The sequence below is a fragment of the Polyodon spathula genome, chromosome 1, assembly GCF_017654505.1.
Source record: "Polyodon spathula isolate WHYD16114869_AA chromosome 1, ASM1765450v1, whole genome shotgun sequence".
Lineage (NCBI taxonomy): Eukaryota > Metazoa > Chordata > Actinopteri > Acipenseriformes > Polyodontidae > Polyodon > Polyodon spathula.
In genome coordinates this window covers 28,119,368-28,134,169 of record NC_054534.1, presented here as the reverse complement: position 1 = coordinate 28,134,169, position 14,802 = coordinate 28,119,368, and the positions used below count along the sequence as shown (strand labels likewise).

At 36.3% G+C, this 14,802-nt stretch overlaps 1 protein-coding gene across 5 annotated transcripts in view; it reads left to right on the top strand.

The window, feature by feature from the left end:
* The window catches only part of LOC121316796 (cAMP-specific 3',5'-cyclic phosphodiesterase 4D-like), a 373,613-nt gene that overhangs the window by 345,469 nt on the left and 13,342 nt on the right, over positions 1-14,802 (top strand). For all 5 annotated transcript variants that reach the window (XM_041252005.1, XM_041252014.1, XM_041252022.1 and 2 more), the window contains one exon: positions 3,223-3,335. In XM_041252005.1, coding sequence (XP_041107939.1) covers positions 3,223-3,335 — 113 coding nt within the window. The remainder of the gene's footprint in view (positions 1-3,222; positions 3,336-14,802) is intronic.

Below are 14,802 nucleotides of genomic sequence, written 5' to 3'. Positions count from 1 at the left end.
TTTTGTTTAGTTTTTTTTTTTTTTTTTGGGGGGGGGTTGGGTTTTTTAATGTTGTGATTTTAAATATCCTTTCAATTTGATAATACAGCCATAAATGAACATGTGATGGGGTGGTACACCCCACCCCTGTGTTTATTTGTATTTTGTGTTGTATTATTATGTTTTAAAGGTATTGTTTGGTGTTTAAAAACAATGTTTTGTTTTTATTGCTTTACAGCATGGATGGGTTTAAAATTCCAGCTAAACCCGTGCATAATGTGGCCATCTCCAAATGAATTAAGTGATTACCAATTTGGAGATGGCCACTTATATATAAAGAGCAAATCTGCCACTCATGAGGGTTGTGGGTTGTTCAGAGAGGAGGAACTTGATAAGATATAAAAATAACAATTGCTACTCATGCTGGCTGGACACCAGTATGCTACTTGTTAGAAGATTGTGTCTGTTTATTTTGGCCACTGTGCTATTTTGTTTTGTATCTAGTGTTTTGTTTAAATATTTTATTTCTAATTAATAAAAAAAAGAGCGTGTTTTCGACTCACCCGTAGTACCTTGCCTGTGTGTGGTTACTTCCTGGTCTGTGATGTCACCACTCGACCATCCTGTCAAGGAACATCATATAGTTATTTGAAAAAGTTCACAACTGCACATTTTACGTTTTTCAATCAGTTACAATATGCAAAGGAATGGTGAATCTCTATGCTGTGGGCTTTTTATTGGGTAAGTCAGACAGCTGACAAGCTCCATACTTTTTCATGATTTTACTACGAAATCCAGTAAACTGCAGACACTAAAAAGAGATTTGCTTGGCCTAGTGGCGCACTGCGAGGATGTCAGTATAAAGGGTAGATTTTGATGTATATCGGTGCATACTGGTTCAGGGCTATTAGCTGGTAGAATGCAAGGGTAGCATCCTAAGAGGAACGGTATAGCGAGGGAGGACTGTAGCTGTCTCTTTCACGCTTAAGGTGTTTATCTTTTTGGAAACCTCAACAGTATGTAGGGGTAGCACCAAAAAGACAACCAGTTAAGTGATAGTCAACCTCAGAAACTGGTAGTCGACTAGTCGAAAGTCACGTGATCGTGAGGTAATTGTGAAGAATGTGGTTTCAGATGGAAGGAAGTTTAGTTGCGGTTGCAATCCATTAAGCCTTTGTGGTCCTATGTCAGGCCAGGTTCGACATTACAATTTTCCCTTTCCAGTTTGATGTTGGACCCTGCCCGCCCGTCCGACGTCATCAAAAAGACGTAAAACACAGGTCTCTAGTTTTTATTCCTGAAAAAGTAGAACAAACCTTTCAATGACCAAGTGAGACCGGTAGGAGCTGAATGAAGCCAAAAAAAAAGGGTGGGGGGAGGGCGTATCTCATCAATACCCATAGCTCCTGCACCACAGAGATAACACGGACACAAACAAAGGAGATAGTTGCTTCCGCAGTCAGTGCTCAAAGAATATCACAGACATTTGCTGAGCTTTTATAGATGTTATAGTAATAAAATAATGACTTGGATTGCATTATTGAGGAGTTTGGTGATAAAACGTGTGATCAGGAGAGGATTTATCAGTGTGCACGTCTATAAAGAGTTATGTGAAAAATACAGCGAACAAGGGGTGGGGCTTGAGTGGAGATGCAGTATAGATATGCAGGGCCTTTTAAACCTGTCTGACTCTGAATAAAAAAAAAAAATTAAACAGCACGTGTAAAATAAACAGCACTTGTGAAAATAAATTGGACCTGACGTGCCAGACAAGCTCTGAATAAATGGACTACTAAGGGTTACTGTATAAATTACATTTTAGAACATTAAAAAAAATCCCCTTCAGTATGATAAAGTTATCCTTACCAGCAGCCCTGTTCTTCACATAAGACATTTCTGCAGCCTTGACAACTAGATCATGAGACACTGTAGTTTCCTGTTTTTTATGAGTAAAACAAAAACACTAATTTCTTGTTATGAGATAAATGTATGCAGCCTCTTTCTGTGGCAAGTGGTACCTTTATAGAATGTATGCAAACTAAAAGGCCAAAAATGTCTGGTTTACAGGTGTATGGCTATACAGATATATGGATGAATATTGTAAACCATTGCACATGGGTTCATATTTTAATCTAAAATGTAACAAAATTGTGGGGCATGCAAACTTTACATATAAGGAACATTAGATTAAATACAAATCACCATCGTATTGATCTATTTTTTCACAAGCACAATGAAGCCATTGCAGTGAAACGTCAGCGTTTAAAGTAAGCTACGTTCCCCTTCCACGTCCACACAACACTGCAAATTCATAACAATGACTGCATTGATCAGTCCAATTTTGTTTTATATAACAAAAAGGAAACGTACGCATTTGGTTTATTTGTAATTATACAAATACTGTTCAGGGCTGTCCTCTGTGGGTGTTATCTCCACAACTCAAAGGCAGCCTTGTGCCTGCAGTGTTTATGCAGTATCAGGTCCACCAGTCAGAAGAAGTCCATGCCAGGTTTTACGATTTCCAGACTCACCGCTCGTGTAGTGCTAAAGCTTTTGGTTTTGGTTCAAAGGAAGCAGCGCTCTTGCTTGGCTACACGATGCCTCATAAGAGTCTTTCCCTAACTAAAAGATTGAAGAGACAGAAACATTTTTTGTTTTGTCAGGCAGTTGTGAGCAATGTGTCATTAATACCGGAGGCTTAAGAAACAGGAAATCAAATCATCATTTACCATCACTGATCCACTTAACTGTCTCAAGAAGCTGGGCTACAGTACTTCTCTTTTGTTATTGCTATGCATTATTAAATGCTATAGCTTGGAGAAGTTAGATGGATATTCTCTGTTAACATGGACTTATTCACAAGTCAAAAACTGATTTTTAACCTTGCTATGGATACGCCTTGGGATTGTTTTGGCCATTTATGCCATAGTTTGGATTATTGACAGTAGTGGGGCTTTTACAAGGAATATAGCTTGATACATAGACCCAGAACTATATGTGTCTGATCAACCAATAGTAATCTAACTGGGATTGGAATATTGTGATACCTGGATAAGGAGGCTGCTCTGAACTGGGAAAGCAGATATTTTTCTTCACTGAAGGGTTTTTACAACATTATGAAGAATCACTCATGTGTGAACATTGGGCATCCGAACATGGCTGTCTATGGCATAGTGGATCCTTTGGATGTCTGTGTTAGCCCTGTGAAGCGCTTGAGAACTGAATTTACCTGTCTCTTTGCAGAGGAGGCCTACCAGAAACTGGCCACCGAGACCTTGGAGGAGCTGGACTGGTGTTTGGACCAGCTGGACACACTACAAACCAGGCATTCCGTCAGTGAGATGGCCTCCAATAAGGTAAGGCAGGAGCACAGGTTACTTCATAGCCGCACGGCAGCTGTTTACTATACGACTCTTAATAATTTCTGCAGAGAAAATATGGTGTTTTGCATTTTTGACTGAAATATATTATTCATTCACTATCATCTGTGTTATGTTATTGAAGACAGGTGTGTTTACTTGTTATAGTCAAAGCCCTCCTTCTAAGTGCTGATAGTGTTTTTACAAGCATCCAGTACAAAACACAAATTAATATTCCACTCAGTAGCAGACATGTGTAAAACAGTACATGTAACCTGTAGGATGTCACTGAGGTTTTTAATACTCTTTACAAACCTACATTACAGTGTGCTTTTACGATTGTATTATTAACAATAATTCATCAATATAAACCCATTAAAATTGTATAAGCAAATGCAACAAATAAATATATTGAAGCAGTGGCTATTTCATTGTGTTTATGAGTGCATTCTGGGTGATTTTATAAATGTTTTTGCCATTTTTGCTTACATGTTCTGTGTACAATAGTATGTCAAGCACATTGTTAGACTGTTCAAAATAGCTACCCGGTTGTAAAGCTCAGTGTTGGGTTAATGCTGCTTATGATGCTATATCACACAAACAGCAGCCAAGACAGCTGTTTATTCTGATATCACTCGTGTCTGTAGTTTAATCAAATAATGAATTTCTGCTTAATATGGAGCTATGAGTGCAGGCCTAAGGTATATTGCTGGATGTTAGAATCAGGTATCATACTGTGTACCTCAAGTGATTTGTCTGAATGATGCCCTCCTATCAAATTATTGTGTGAATGACACATATCAATCACCTGAAAAACTGATTACTATATTCAGTACTGTTCAGTGCTGCGCTTACCCTTTACTGGCAACTGTCTGGTTTCATGTTTGTTTTAGCAGTGCTATTCCTGGTTTGATTAATCTCTTATGGTAATGGTTGGATGCTTGACACCTACATGTTTCTTGAAAAACAAACCTTAAGTTTGTAAAGGTTATCAGTCTCCTGGGTGTGACAAGTCTCCTGACTTGTCACAGCCAATCTGAAGATCACATGTCTGATGCCACCCTTTACATTAAACCTTTTATTAAGCATTTCAGTCACATTCAAAGTGGCTAAATGGCATTTGGATGCAATCAAAACCCCACTTTGACCTTCACTGATACCGATACCTTTAAAGCTACTTTTGCCCACCTGTGTGCTCACTATTGGGAAAAATGTACCAGAATTAACCTGTATGTTTATACTGAAAACATATCTTTACTTTCTTGAACCTGGGTTTTCAGTTGTCTTTAGTTAGCCTGTCTTAAGCTACTAATTTATGCAATGAGTTTCAGGGGTTAGTAGTTTTCTGTTCAAAATCCCTACCGTACCCTACAAACCTGGGGCCTGTTTCCCAAAAGCAACTTTAACCTAACCAGCATCGTCAAACCGTCCGAAGTGCAACATTTGCAAACTGCAGTGTTTCCCGAACACCATCGTAACTGCAGTCGCTCTTGAACGGCTACTTGAATTCACTAGCGATCTGGCATAATCTTGACATGTCCGTGGAGGTTGTAATGCACTGTGGGAATGTAGAGACAGAACTTAGCCAGGGCTGCTATTCAGAGGTTAGTTGCTTTGAATCGTCAGCAACACCACAGACACACTTGTAGTCGGCTCGTTGCAATAAACATTCACATAAGCGAAATCCTGCCATTTCTTGAGAACCTCTTTGCCTCAAGGAGGACCTACGTTTGTAGCTTTTACTTTCATTGCAATTTCTTCCCACTTATTTTTTGTTTGATTTGTTAATTTATTTTTTCATTTTTGGGTTCATATATTAATTTTGTTCACTTCTTTATTAATTTTGTTCACTTTTGCCTACATTTTCAATCAGAAATGCATTTTTCGTTTGATTTACAAGAAAACTATAATTTATATATAATAATATACTTATTACTACATAAATTAGTTTCAAATGTGTTTTCCATCAAAGCCATGAAGAAGCACTTTAAAGTCTAACAATGCACGTGAACATCACGAACAAGCTGCACTTCCACATGAGTTTTTGGGAAACGTACGTCAAGGGAGACTGGAAGCATCCGCACATTCATTGTGACAATGATCGTGAACTCCAAGCACTTCTGTTATCAGAAATGAGCCCCTGGTCAGACAGTGAAATAAAAATAAAGGGTACTGCAGTGATGTATACAAAGGCTCGGATTATAGGATGGAAGGCCCCTTTTCAATAAGCTTTATAGAAGTTTGATATTTTTTAAACGCTGATAAACTGTTGCTTAGAAAGGATGTATCAAACTGTATTTTATTCTTTAAAGGCGATCTTGAAAAAACATTAGTTTAAGCTTTATGAATACAGCCCATAGTTTGGAAAGAGCATCGATATTGATTAATAATCTAGATTAAGCTAGTTGGCAAATGATAGACTGCATCAATAAATCGATGCATTGCCCCAGTCTTAGTAATTTGCAGCCAACCTTGGTACATCTCCCTTTAAATTCCTGAGTAATTAACACTTGAAACACAGTCCTGTCTTCATCAGCAATTACTTTTTAAACACTGAAGTACAGCAGGGTAATAAGAGGTTACGCTCATATTATCGTAAAACATAGACAGAAAAAAAAACCCAAAACTTTAGGATTCATGGGTCTGTATTTTGAAGCAAATGCAGTCAGCGACAAATTAAACAATTGCTTGCATGAATGGAGGAGCTCTGACAAGTTGTATTGTGTTAACATTATTGTATTGCCTTTGCCGTTCATCTTTCTTCACAATGGGATGTTATTTTTTTCTTCTTGAAAAGTGAACATTGTTACATACATTACAGCAATTCTTTTAGCAATTTATTTTCTCTTCAAACTGAATAAACCCACACCTGGAGCACTTCCTTAACTGCCTTAATGTTCCTTAAGATTCTTTTATGGGTTTATGATATCATTGGTAACTTTGCCCATCATTTCTTAGGCATATTTATAAGGAAAGTTAGTAGCAGACAGTAAAGGCTGCCTACATTACTACCAGCATAACACGACAGCCTTGTTCTCCCCTTCATGGTTTTAATTGCCTTTTATAATGGCAGGTTAGCATACCAGCAGGAGATCTGCACTGTAATTTAGGTTGTTTTCATTCTAATTAACTTTGAACTTGACTTTGTGAACTGCAGGCTTGTTTTAATTCTTCTAAACCTCACTTTCTGAAAATCCATATGAACTATCCCATGGAATAGATGTTATTAATGTGATATTTGATTGGAATCTTTGTTATTTCACTTAGTTGTGTTAACATTGCTTACATATCAATAGCATAACAGCATCAACTACTATTTTTTTTTTTTTTCTTTGGATTGGATTGGATTGGATTGGTAAAGCCCATGTATCCTGCCCCTAAGTGGTAGATTCACTCCCAGTAAACCCAGTATTTGGAATCAACCTGACAAACATATTCCTGTAGTATGTGCAGTATATGGCAGTTCATGTTGCAGGTGGGATCCTAATACCTGTTGCACAGTCTGGTGGCAGAGTACAAATATTATTAGGTAAGACAATGAAATGATAAAGCCTTGGTTAATACACCATTTAAAGTTACAAACTAAAAAAATATACATTCACATGCAAATTATAAGCTGCTTCGATGGAATTTCTCTGCCCATCACATTGTAAACTGTGATCAATATTTTGAGCTATTAGCTATTTATTTATATATGTGTCCTTAACTTGCATATGTCAATGGAACTATATGCAATGTACATTGTGTTAATAGCCAGGCTTTACTATTCAGACCTCTGAAGTGCCCTGCTTCTGATGTCGGCTGAGTTACCATTGTGTTTGGATCCAGTACTGTATGTACAGTGTTGCCCATTGAGCATGCTCCGTTTCCCTGGCATTGCTGTGCTCTGCTGTATGCTGATCAGCTCACAAGCTCTATGTGCAAGCTGCACCGCCTTGGTGCAGGAATAACAAGCAGCACCTTGGGCTGTCTGAGGCACGCACTGTACGTCTAAAAGAGAACACCGTGCAGCGCTAATACTGGATGTGTCCATAGCAATGGGAATAAAGCTGGAAATGTGGAGTAATTACCTGTAAATACAGTCACTAAGAGCTCGTCAGCAGGGGAAGAGGGAGTCTTTTTGGGTTTAAATTCCATTTTTTTTGTTTTCATTTGACTGTTTTGCAATAGAATGCAGCCAATAAAGCATAACTTTACCTAATACATGTAATTTCTCAATCCTCTTACTATATGGATGTTTTGTATATTTCTCTGCTGCTGTTGGGGTTTGCAGCTATTAATTTCTGTGTAATAAATATGATGAATTCTGGTCTGCATTTTCTTTCTGGAGACCACAGGGCTCCTTTCATTTCACATAACCCCTTGAATGTAATTGCCAGCGTGCCTTGAACATTCATTCATAATAGCAAGTACTATAGCTTCCTGCTGAGGAAATCATATAACAGAGGGAAGTGATAACTGTTTACATAGTTTTTAGCACCCTGTCAGTCAGTACAATTGCAATGCTACATGACCCTGTGAGCATAACAGTTATTGTGGTTTAACATTGTGTGCACATTTTTTTTTTTTTTTTGGTTTTAGGTTACTGATAGTTTGATGAGCAAGTTTTTAAGCAAATAATATATTTTTTTCTGCACACAGGGAGGAATTTAGGGAATTACTTTGGAACAGTGCAATTACAAAAAGGGATGTATCGCTTACAAAAAAACCCAACATATTCTAATTGTACACACAAATATACAACTACATGGTTGCAGTGTATTTACAAATTTTAAAAATATATGTATTTACTGACGCACCCAGGCAAAGTAATCCTCCCCCATCTCATTGTTGTTTTACTTCAAAGCACCGCATTGACGCAATAGGCTGCATGTAACCCTTCTATAAATGCAGGGGATGCTGCAGAATTGGAGAACCACAACTCCTCTTTCATTTACACTAGATACCGAAAGATTCATGTTGTGCAGTATATACACAAAATAATAGACCTAAATAATCGAAATAGAAAGCTGAAAAGAAAGCATATGGTAGAATATGAAATATAACTTTTTAAAAACTCAGTAGCCTGACCATCTTTGGTGGAGTAACGCTTTAAAAGTGCATTATGTAATGTTCAAGAAGCAGAATAGTTAGTAAATATGCAGTACTAAACTTTACAAGCACCACAGGAATGGCTAGATTTAGAAAACACATCTGTTTTGTTTTAATTTTGTCGTTGTTTTATTTTGTATTGTTTTAAAAGAAAACTGAAATGTTGCTTGGTTTTATTTCTAAGATGTTATAAATAGCTTTTTTATGGGTCTTTCACTTGCAGCCCAAAAGATATGTAAGCTTGTCTTTAAAAGAATATTTTCAACCTGTCCTAAAATGTTTTAATTCAATAAAATGAACATGAGAACATTTGTGACACAATCTGCTAGAAAGAGAGTTTAAAAATATATATATTTAAATTGTTATCCACTGTCTGGCTTCAAATGAAACGATTGATAATAGTGTAACTAATAGTCAAATAAGAAAGCTCTGTGAAAAGCTTCATATACATTTTTTATTTTAAGTCTGAAATCAACGGCCACTATTCTTTTGTGTATTTACACATTGTACAGAAAGAAAACACATGTTCAATATTTGGTTTTAAAATATGAATATTAATGTATTAAATATTTAAAGCAAAATATATTATTAGTTATTGTAACTACATGTATAAATATGTTTAGAAATGTATTTTCTTTCCCTATACTGGGTTCCAGGAAAAGGAAAAGCATGACTTTGGTTTTAAAACCCTTTGCAGCCCTGCAGTTGTTCAGTCAGACGGTGCTTTATAAGTTCCAGGTTTTCGGTTTTTATCTTAAAAAAAAAAAAAAAATCTGGGAATTTTTCTGAGTTTATTTTACATATATTGAAATGGGGATAAAATCGGTAAAAATTGTTTTAAATTGAAACATTGGTACATTGGGACTCGAACAAAGTCACCAATACAAAAAGAAAATCCTGTAATTTTTCGGTAAAATTCGGAATAAACCACAAAGGCGGAACACTATTTATAAGTTACTGTTTTGGAGACATTAGATGACGGTTTTTAATCCCAACTCAGTCATTAGTTTACTGAGCGATCCTGGGTAAATAATGTAGCCTCATTGTACACGACATCAGGAAAGCCTTAGTTAGATTAAATAACCACAAGCCATGCTTCCTTGTTTTAGTCTTACTCAAACTAAATACACTGCAAATTGCATTGTACAGTGCCTGGGCCTTGGTTCTTGCTAGGTTTGGTCACAATAGCTATTGACCTGCTGGCCATCACCGTGAAATGCAAGCTGATGTGAGCTGCAGAAACCACATGCCAGTGTGATATAAACACTTATAGCTGTCTCTGTGGGTTTTATTCAAAGGCTAATCAGTGATTTTGGATCACTTATAAGTATAAAAAACATAACAAGACTAGAACAATTTTTTTTTGTGTGGTACAGATTGTGAACAATACAACAAAAAAAATCACAAATCTAATTGGCTCTACTGATTTGTATTAGTGAGCGTGTAATATAATAAATAATAATAATAATAATAATAATAATAATAATAATAATAATAATTATAGAACCTAATTTATCTGCACCCCTTTCATCCGCGACTTCAATTATCCACTGCTCCCTGACAGGTTTTATCTCTGAAACATTATTGCCAATGTAGACTTAATGACTCACACACACACACACACACACACACACACACACACACACACACACACACACACACACACACACACACACACACACAGTATGTGTCAAATTGTGGACACCTCAGCTGATGGTTGTCGATACCAAGACAGCCACCAGTCTACAGATGTGAAGCTACAGAACCAAACTTGTTGAACAGCAGAACGACGTGTCATTTAAATCATTAGTTTCTCAGCGAGCTAATGGATTCTTTCGTCGGGACGTTGGTGTTAGACTAAGTGAAAGCTGCATACCACCTGAAACAGTCCAAGTTTTCTTGGTTCAAAAGAACGACTTGCTGCAGTGAATTGTTTAAAAAAGCTGTTATGACAGAAAAAAAACATACTGTTTGTTGTGGTGAATACAAACCGTTACATTCTGTTCAAATTTAAATATTAAATGTCGTTCGAGCAAAAAATTTTTAAAGTATTTTTTGTAAAAAAATAGAATTGTATTTTTTGTTTGAAATCCCAGAAAACTAGCTAGCATTATTTAATATTAATGCGTAAAATAAATTAGCGGTACCTTGTGATATTTCTAGCTGCTAGCCACACACCTTAGTTCACAGGAAAATTGTGAGCTCTGATGGCCTGACAAGCTTATTCTCATCATAAAATGTTTTATGATCTTGTAGCTTTGTAGTTTTTTTTGGTAACAGAAAAAACCTGGAAACAGGGTTGGAGGTGTATTGATTTTGCTAGGACATCCATGGACCTGTGCCCCCCCAAACGTGTGGATAAACAGAGTTCCACTGTAATAATAATAATAATAATAATAATAATAATATAATAATAATAATAATAATAATAATAATAATAAGCACCATCTTTTTCTTTCAAAACTGGTGTACGATAAATATTTAGTACATCCTATTAATTTTTCTTTTTCCTATGAACCCTAGAGGGCAGTATATAGTCCCTATGTACTGTATATTTATCCAGTGCCATCTATAATAATATAACTTGTATGAGAAACTGTTTTGCATTATTTTGTGCTGTGAATATATTTAGAATACAAATACTTTGAGAATAGAAAGGATAGATTGATTTTTACGGTGTAAATCTACAACCATGGATTGACTTTTTCTTAACATTATTCTTGTTTTTGTGCTGTTTGAGCGTTCTAATAAATAATGTATTGTGCTCAAACAGTAGTACCACAAACTGCCGTCCGACCCAAAAACAACAATAGTGTTACAAAATGTTACATTTGAATATATATATATATATATATATATATATATATATATATATATATATATATATATATATATATATATATATATATATATATATGACAAAGTGCCCGCCCCTGTGTATATTATCTGTTATGTGTTGCGTGTGGTGTGTTTAAATGTTGGTGTATAGACATTGGTACACGGGATATAAACGGGTCTGTGTAACACGAGTGTTTAAAATGTATATGTGTATTTAGGCACGAGGATTGCACAGCACTTCACGTGCAAGTAAAATGTAGTAATATGTGAGCACGGGGAATTGCACTTTATTAATTCACGTGCTGGGATTCAAGTGAATAATTAATTGGTAATTGAATCCCAGCACAACAGTATATATAGATGCACGTTGTCACATACTCGCTGTTTTGTGTTCGGGAGTGGAGAACGGGAGAGAGAGAGAAAGAGATAGATACGTGTAAATATAGATTTCAATTGTTTGTGTAGCGTTCGTCCACTCTGTGTTTTGTCCTTGTCTATTCGTTTGTCTGTTTATTTTGGCGTGAAGTGCCGTGTCCTGTCTTTTGTTTGTTAAACCCTTTTATTTTACAATAAACCGGCGCCAGCCAGCGCCATCATCATTTCGTTTCATCCGTCTTGTGTTTTGTGTATTTCATTCCTTTTCCTGGTTCTGACGCCGCCCACTTCGGCCATCTCTGTGACAATCAGTCAATAAATCAACCAAATATTTAACCAGACAAGAACAGGTTCTCATAATCACTGAATTCTTCTTCTGCAGTTTGGTTTACCAATAACAATTGTTCCCCATAGATATTTCAAAGAAATAGGCACATCTAAATACAGTATAAAATGTAATCAAGTTACAGACAGTAGTAGAGTAGCTACAGTGCCTTTCAGGAAGATTTTCCCCATCAAATAGCATTTACTGTAGAGCTGGAATAAAGGCGAGAACACATTCTCAGCCCCAACTGATTTGCCACCTGCCTTGTACCAATCAGTAACCAGCATCTCTCTGTACCTCCTTTTCTGCACATTTGTTATTAAAATAGAAAATGAGTGGCTGGTTACTGGGGGGGGGGCAGCTGCCCAAATGCTGTACATGGCTGATTGTACAATTAAATGATCCTTATTTGGAAGCTGTTGACAGAAATAGTACTTCCAGGAGTGTTCTGCATATATTATTCCTGTAGCCCTGGTGGACACAAGAAGATGCTGTTGCCCAGCTCTTTGGCTCTCTCATCGGATCCTGCTCTCAGTTGGCTTCAGCTTCACCTGACACATATCTCCAATCTGGATCTATACAAATGGCATTTTCAGTCAGAGGAAAAGAGGGAATCATGGAATATATTGCCAAGTTACTCCAGATACACCTACAGTACTGTACACATAACATAATCTGATACCAGCAACTATTGGATTAACAGTTCTGTTTAGACATCTTGCTGCTGTGTGAGCTGCTACTGCTGCTGCTGCTTTGCATTTCTTGGATTATTTGCTTGGTCGCAGTCCCTAACATTTTTCAAAATGCCAGAGGCAAACTACTTGCTTTCGGTTTCTTGGGGCTATATAAAGGTAAGATTGGAAGTGTTGTTTGGGTGTGTGGGGGGGGGTGGAATTGTTACTGTATCATTTTATTAAACAAAAGGTAGTTGTATGGGTGACCAGCACTAGCATGAGATATTACAGTAAATGTGTATTTTTATTAAAATTAAGTAATACATATAATAAAACAAATTCTTATACATGTTGTAATAACTGAATAACACACTGTGAACATGTTTTGGTTTGGATTGCATTGTGTCTGTGTGTCTGCTGATATATTCTGTGAAGTCTTTGTCCTGAAAATGGGAACATACCAGAAAACCTGAGAGTTTGAACACATTTATCTTAGGTTAGGAAAACAATGTGCTTCAGCGGAACCCTCTTGCTTATCATATCAATGAATACTTCTTAAGGGTGTTTATGACGAAGCATAAACACCAACTTGGCAGTGTGCTAAGAGCAGTGGCACAAGGAACGTACAGTCATTGGTAAATTATCAGCGTTTTGGAAAGGTTCATGGATTCATAAAGAAATATAAATATGTGTTTTTATCTTACAAAGTCAGGTTTAATTTTAACTATTCTTTTAGAATGAAGGCTCTGTGTGCTGTCTGCCACCAGGGAGTTTGTTTCCCACAGAGGTGCAGCTAGCTCTTAGCATGTGGATGTATATTAATGTGTTTCAATTCTAACTAGAGGCAGGAATGCATCTACTTAAATAGGTTTCATTTGACCCAGGTGAAACAAAATAATTGATACTCTTTTCTTATGCATACTCAACATTCATGTGCATTGACAGATGAGGTCATGCTTTGAAGTCATGTGAGCGATTCAGAATGGAGTTGTGAGAGAAGTGCAAAGCAAATTGCACTCCTGTTTAAAAGAATTAAAGAGATATATGTAATCTGTCATTGTCTGAAAGCCACCACAATGCTGAGTTTTGCATTGCAAACATGGTACTGCTGTACATTACACCAATAGAAACATTCTCCTTTGTGTACCGCAGAAAATAATTCACAGAAAGTGTATGTGTGTTACATCATGCAGCAGTGCCATCTTTTGTGGCGGAAAGGATTTCTCATAATCCACAATCCTTGCCAGGATACAGTAGCTGGGGGCCATCTTAGCCCATCAGAAGCATTAGAGTCAGTATTTTCAAGAGAGTCGTGTCTCAAAATCTGTTCATAAACGTTTTGTAGAAATTGACCTTATTCTGGGCAAACAGTGTATTGCACCTTTCCAAAATGGTTCACCGTATGTATTGAATCAGGATGGGTAGTCTGCTGCTCGTAATTGGTCATTTAATGTTGCGTGTTTCATTAGTCATTTAGGTTTCTTTCTTTTTCAAGTCAGACCTTTAGCCTGTTGTTCTTATATATGTGTACAGTGTGAATAAATTATTTAATTCCCTGCACCCACACTGTCACCTCCATGACATGATTTAAGTAAATACAGTATAATCGTAAATCTCGAAAAACTACTCACTTCTAAATCGTTTGTAGTCATCTTTATATTACTTTAGTATAAATACATGTTAATTTGGATTCATACGTTGTTTTTTTCTGACTTTATGGGAACGAGAAGACACACATTTACCAGTTTTCCCATTGGAAATAATGATATTTTGAAATATCACTGTCCTGGTCACAAAAGCAAAGTTTGTGGGGAATAATAGCCATTTTCTATACTTTTGAGGCATAAGCAATTAGGAAATAACACTTACTACCCAGGAGCAAAAAAATAAAAAAATTTGTTACACGGTGTTATCGATGGTTTATAACCATGCAATAGCCATAGACGGAATTACAGTTTTATAAAGGGGACAGTTTTTAGCCACCTATTCTGCTTTGGGATGTTTAAACATAATTCTGTTTATGGCTAGTGCATGGTTATAAACCATATATATATATATATATATATATATATATATATATATATATATATATATATATATATATATATATATATATTATTATAAAATATTTATATAAATAGTTATTAAGCATCTATTATAT